Genomic DNA, 6,789 nt, shown 5'->3' with positions numbered 1-6,789 from the left:
TGGAACAAACGACACAAAAGATCTCTTTCACCGTTTCTTTCAGCCAGAAATGTATTGAAGCTGCCACCAAAATTAAGGTTATATATATTGTTAAAATTCTCAAGCAACATGAAACAAAGCGCATATATACTTACAGTTTAGAGAACTCATATTCGTGACGACCATTCTGAAAAGAAAACATGAGAGGCATGTCAAAATGCAGTGTCAAGTTAAAGATGAGATGTAAGTGTGAGAAAACGTCGATCACCTTAGAGATGATATCACTGGGGAGTGCGAGATGTGTGTGGCACTTTTGCATGTATACACTGCTCCCTCGAGTTCTATCACGAACACTCTTCCCATCTTCCACCAATCTGGAGACTACTCTCACGGTCATGATTGAGTCTAGAGAAGACTAAAACGATGAGATATGCAAGACAACGACAATAATCATCAAGAACGATCAAGGAGGAATTCAAGAAACTGGAAACGATACCAAGAATCAGTTCGCGAGTCCGAGAAAAGAGATAAAATTTACAACGCGCGCTAGAAGGAAACCCTAGAATGTTTGCGGAAGAAGAATCCATGGATTCTCACTGATTATCCGGAAGTTGCTAAATGTTGCAGCGATTAAACACAAACGAGGGAGCGAGAGAACTCACAGTGGCCGGAGATGGTGACTCAGAGGCGGTGACACGGCGGGAGATGAGAAGTCAGAGAGAGAGAGTCTTGGAACCCAAAAGATGATCTTGTTTTGGAGACGGGAGGAGAGCGGGAGGGAGAGGGTTTTATATTACGCTTTAACCAAATATCAAGAAGAAGAAAAAGGAGAGCAATAATTTGGTTTTTGACGGAAATAGTTTGTTTGAGATCAATTGAATCCACATTGAGGGGGTGTTACATGAATTTCATAAAGTATTAAGCCATTTTCGAGAGAGATAAAAAGTAGTTAAGACTAAGTCAACGTTTCGGCCTTTGGGTGGGCTTTGGGCTGTACAATTTACTTACTTCTTCATCAATTATTTTTCAAAGTGAAATCAAATGCAAAAGCCGATTATTTATAAAATTATTTCATTTTACTTTGAAGTTTGAAATCTTATTCTTGGGATTTTAAATTTTTAATTATAGATGAAGGATATAAATTCACCATAAGAGGGAAAATAGACATAGCTAATTTTTCTGTTATTATCAACTTGTATTTTGGTAGAAAAATTCAACCATTTCGAGATAAGACAAAGATACTAATAGCGACTTTTTTTGTGGTAAATTACCACTTTTCAGTAAAAGATGAGTATTCAGAGGTTCCGATTTTTTTTTTTTGGTGTTTTTTAATGAATAATGTACTTTTCAAGAGATGTAAATATGATTGTTATGGGTACCGTGAAGGAACTAATCTTTTATGGTGTTTATCAATGCCTCTTTGTCGTCTTTGAGCTCGTCTTAATGAATTTGAAGATTCAATGTTATTTGCGATATAATATATATGACACATGCATTAAGTAGCACAAAACCGCCATTGATGTGTAATCTATAGTGACAAATACTCTCTCCGTTCCTAAAATATCCATGTTTTAGAAAAAAAAATTTGTTTAAAAAAAATACATTTTTCATATTTTCATGAATTAAATGTAAATTGTAAACTTCAAAAAACATAATTTTATTTATTAAATTTCTATTAGTGAAAACTTGTAGAAAATAGTTGATACGGAAAATAATGTATTAGTAACTAAAATTTGATATTTTTTTTAATAAGTGTAAAAATTCTAAAATATGGAGTTTTTAGAAACGGGAGGAAGTATAAAACTTATTACTAGTAGCTAGAACCAGCAAAAAAAGTTATCAAATTATTCAATTATAAGAAAACATAATAAACATGTAAACTATGCAGATGGACTCATTAATTCCAAATGTCATCAAAACCCCAAAAGGAATATGTGATTTGTTCTTCATACTATTCACACACTATACAAAGTAATATGAAATTCAAAAGCATATATACTTCTACATCAAATAGTCTTTTTTTTCTTAGCACATACCAACTCCTAAACCTCATCATCACTTCCTTCCGGTCCATGGAGTATCTTCCTACATTTTGTTTGCTTGTTTGTTGTTTGTATATATCAATGAAACCATGATTTAACAAAGAAAAATATCACATTACCTCATAGCCCAGTAAGTAGTTGGACCACCCTCATCAACTTGGCTTATCTGTGAGAAAAAAACCACAAAAACATGAACACACACACGTCTTCTTACGTTGTTTTGGTGGAATCGAGTCTTGCAGGTCTTTTCTTACGTTATGTATGCCAATGATATTAGCACAACCGACACAAAAGATATTTTGCAAAGCAGAATAGAAGTGTTTTCAGCCGGAAATGTATTGAAGCTGCCACCAAAATTAAGGATATATATATATATTGGTTAAAATTCTCAAGCAATATGAAACTAGGGAAGCATATATACTTACAGTCTACTGAAGTCATATATGATGTCATTGTCATGGATGTCAAAAACTTCCTGAAAAGAAAACATCATCATGTCAAAATGCAGTGTCAAGTTAAAGATGAATATAAGTTTATAAAACCTCGATCTCTTTAGAGATGATATCACTGGGGACTCCGATGTGTGTGTGGCACTCTATGCATGTATAGGCGGGTCCCTCGAGTTCTATCACGAACACTCTTCCCATTTTCACCAACCTGGAGATCCTAGTCCCACAAGATCGTGAATGAGTCTAGATAAGGTTAAATGAGGAAACCTTATATGTTATATTTTAAATTATTAAAACGATTTTAAATTACAAAATGAGGAAACCTTATATGTTATTTTTTTTTATATTAGATTTTTCTTATATGTTATATTTTTAATTTTGTAAAATGACTTTAAATTACAAAATGTAAGTTTTTCTTAAGCATACGACTAAAAAAATAAAATGACGTGTATCAATTTGATGGTTGATATAAAATCTTTCAAAACCATATGGAAGATAAATGTCAAAATAATTCAACTGTGGACACAAGCTGTTCACTTTTCTTCAAGAATGTGTTCGGTGGAAAATAAAGTTTTTGTGTCATAATTTGTTTAATGTTCAATTCGATCAACCCATGATAAATTAATTATAGTTTAGTTCCATAATTTTTAATAAAAATTGATCCGATTCATCGGATAAAATTATATAATAACAACAAAAACATTGTATATGTATAAATAAAATGATCCGGTCCAATCCGATCAAACATTATATGTATTTGTGGATAATATATGCAATAAACTCACTCTACGCAAGACGCATGTCTTATCTTAGTTTAGATAGAAAAAGGAAACAATTTTCGAGATGAGATTGATTCTAATTGGAATTTTTGGGTATATTTCACCACTTTTTAAATAAAAGATCAATGTTCAGAGGTTCTGATTTGTTCTTGAATAATGAGTATATTTCACCACTTTTTTACCACTTTCACCACTTTTTAATAAAAGATGAATGTAATTATGTTTTTAATGGTGTTTACCGTTGGCGTGTTCATCAATGCGTATTTGGATGGTTTAGCTAGGAGTGTTGTCTATATTGCCGTCTTTGTGCTTGTCTTATGAATCGGAAGACCCAATTTCATTTGCGATATGTGACAAATTCATTAAGTAGCACAAAAGCGCCATTGTTGTGTAATCTATGGTGTATAAAATAACTGGAGTATAGGACCAGAAAAAAAAACAGTTATGAAATTATTCAAATTATAAAACAAACATAAGAAACGTGTAAACTATGCGAATGGAGTCATAAATTTGGTGGTTGAGGTTCTTGAGGAATGAATGTTGACAAAAAAAAAAAAAAGGTTCTTGAGGATAGTGATTGATTTATGCAGAAATGAAAACTTACTTTGTTGAACTGATATTTTCTTTTTATATCAGAATACAAAGTGGGCAAAACTGGATACGCACCGTAGCAAAAAGCAAATAAATTAAAAGCTAATGAAGAAAGACAACATGCTAGCCATGGAGAAGGATCACGGCAGGTTCAAGATTGCTACCGCAAACAAAGACGCTATGAGAAGGAGCATCAGATCCACTCATCTTCTTCCTATGACTCAATTTGATTTGACAAAAGTGACAATAATGAATGTAATCGATGATTAAACTTTAGCCATTGTGTGTATCTACTCTAAATTTCACTAACTCTCTTTTCTGGTTCCTGTCCTATTGTATATAGCGACATCATTTATAATCACGTATGTATAAGTGGATGTTAATATCCACACAAAGTATAAAGTATCTCACTAATATGTACCCATGTAGAAATATTAATGAAACAACATCCACTATAAAGTAACTTTAGAGAAAGCGATAATAGAAATACAAACATATGTGAATTGATTTAACATCTTTATTTGCTACAAACACTGGCCTCATAATATCAAACTTTCAAACACTAATAACTAACTCTCGAATTGCAATGTAAGTACCCAAGACTCCAATAGGAACACACATAGCCACCATACCAAACAACATGATAGTCTCAAACCCAAACTTCTTGAAACTTCCTGAGATCTTCAAGTAACATAAGCAAGGGAGAAGAATAGAGACCGTTACACTCAGTAACGCTCCAACCAAAGACATCATATAACCGAAGAACGGAAATGTCTCAGCGATGACCACACTGCTTGCTATACATAATGTACTTATCAAGAGATGCAAATATGTTTTCTTGGCGTAACGCGAAGGAAACAATCTTTTATGGTGTTCACTGTTGGTGTGATCATCAATGCGTATTTGGCTATGGGGTTTACGAGGGTTGTGTATATTGCCACCTTTGAGCTCGTCTTATGAGTCGGAAGATTCAGTGTTATTTGCGATAGAGTATTTGATCCGTACATTAAATAGCCCAATACCGCCATTGATGTGTAGCCTATGGTGCATAATATAAAACTTATAAGTAGGACCTGCAAAAAAGAGGTAAAACTAACATAATTTTAGTTTTTAGTTTTCATATATACAAAACAAAATATAAATTCATGCCAGTGGTCACGAGACAAAATATAAATTCATGCCAGTGGTCACGAGTTTGTTGGTTAATGATAGTGATTGATTTATATCTATTCGTGATCTAAAAATATACATAATCCAAATTTAACAATATATATGTGTATTTTAGCAACAAAAAAAATCTTTGTGTAGAAATGATGACTTACATTGTTGAACTGATGTTTACTTTTCATGGAATTATACAAAGTGGGCAACACGGGATGTGCGCCATAGCAAAAAGCATACAAGCTCAAAGCTGTAGGGATGCCACTCCAGTTAATCAGCTTTCCACTTTGACGAAACCCGATTCCATCGACAGCTCCAACCCAAGATATTGATCCAAGAGTCAAGACCGTAGCTAAAACACCACTCATAGAAACATAAGACAAGACGCTTAGATTATCCCACCAAAGAGTTGGCATGATTACAAGGGCCACTGACGCCATGAACGATTGTTTACCGTTCAATCTTAAACCGATCATTTTGATGTTAAACCCCGGGAAAAGATTATGAAGATTGTCTCCTTCCATGATCAAGAAGCCAGTGGTGACTAGGTATAGTTCTAGGTGCATGAAGACTGACACAATTATTCTCCCTGGTTTACCAAACGCACGTTCTCCAATGTCCGGATAGGTTTTAATGCTGCGATCAGCGTTCATGCATTTTGTAATGAGCAGAGATGTGTAGAAGGCGGTTGCGGCTAGGAGTAACAGAAGTGATAGACTTAACCATCCTCCACGAGCTAGTGAATATGGTACTGATAATATTCCAATGCCTAATACAATTTCCGTTATAGCCATTAGCATTCAAATTGTTATACAAAGACGAGTAAATATATAAATGTATCGACTAAATAAAAGTTAACCTGAAAAAGCATTGAGTGCGTTGAAACAAGTCTTAAAGAGAGAAGAAGATCCGCCATCTTCAAGTTGTTTTTCTTGGTTATCTTCTTCCATTGCTGATAACTTCTCATAGAAAAGTAGAGAATGCAATTTTATTTTTGCAAAGTTGTGTATAAGTGAACTTTAACGTGTACAGTTTGAACTTCTATAGAAAGAGAGTATCAGAAATAATGATATATCTTTCTGTTCAAAAATAATAGAAGATTATATGGTTGAGTTCATCAAAAGAGAAAAGCAAGAGAAACGTGATTACTTATTGTGATTAATTAGGAGTTACGTGTGCGTATATGCATATTTATGAATAAATATATAATTATAGTCTCCAAATTTTAAAGGCTTGTTTACACATAAACGATTCAGAAACCCTAATTTTTAAACAAAAAAAACCTAGATTTTATTATTTTGTAAAAGGAAAAACATAAAATTTACCTGGAAAATAAATGGGAATAGTTTGTGTAACTCTAAGGAGCTTACTTAATCTCCAAAGTGAATCGTCGAGCCTGAAGAATGGCACTTGAACAGGTAGTCCTATTTAAGTTTACGGATCACGAAAAAGGAATGAGTGGAGTCTCACGCATATGAAAGTGAAGACAAAACTTTTTAGGTGATTAGGATTTAAAGTCCTACACGATAGGGATTCACTACCAACTAACTACTAGATTTTAGCTTCTTCTTCTTTTTTTTTCACTCAAATGTAAACAATATTCTAAATTATAGACTTACAGACCTCTAACCTACGAAGTCTATTTTAACCTAAAACACATCCAATCATTAATACCATAATGACAAAAATTTGGAATCTACATTTCAAATTTTTTAAAATGGTGGTCATTTCAGTTATGCTACTTTTTAAAATATCAATTAAACGAATACAATATCCTTACTTCGCTAA

General features: G+C 33.2%; 1 protein-coding gene across 1 annotated transcript; it reads right to left on the bottom strand.

Moving 5' to 3' along the window:
• Window positions 1–4,272: 4,272 nt before the first annotated feature.
• LOC106371123 (amino acid transporter AVT1I) lies at window positions 4,273–6,457 on the bottom strand. Its single transcript, XM_013811164.3, is given in 5 exon segments — window positions 4,273–4,700; window positions 4,703–4,913; window positions 5,163–5,770; window positions 5,861–5,960; window positions 6,327–6,457. Coding segments are annotated over 4 exon segments (1,215 nt in total). The 5' UTR covers window positions 5,952–5,960; window positions 6,327–6,457; the 3' UTR covers window positions 4,273–4,395.
• Between the last annotated feature and the right edge of the window lie 332 nt (window positions 6,458–6,789).

The sequence above is a fragment of the Brassica napus genome, unplaced genomic scaffold (assembly GCF_020379485.1).
Source record: "Brassica napus cultivar Da-Ae unplaced genomic scaffold, Da-Ae ScsIHWf_382;HRSCAF=603, whole genome shotgun sequence".
In the NCBI taxonomy this organism is placed as follows: Eukaryota; Viridiplantae; Streptophyta; class Magnoliopsida; order Brassicales; family Brassicaceae; genus Brassica; species Brassica napus.
The sequence above is the reverse complement of the archived record's forward strand: the minus strand, read 5'-3'. Positions and strand labels throughout refer to the sequence as shown.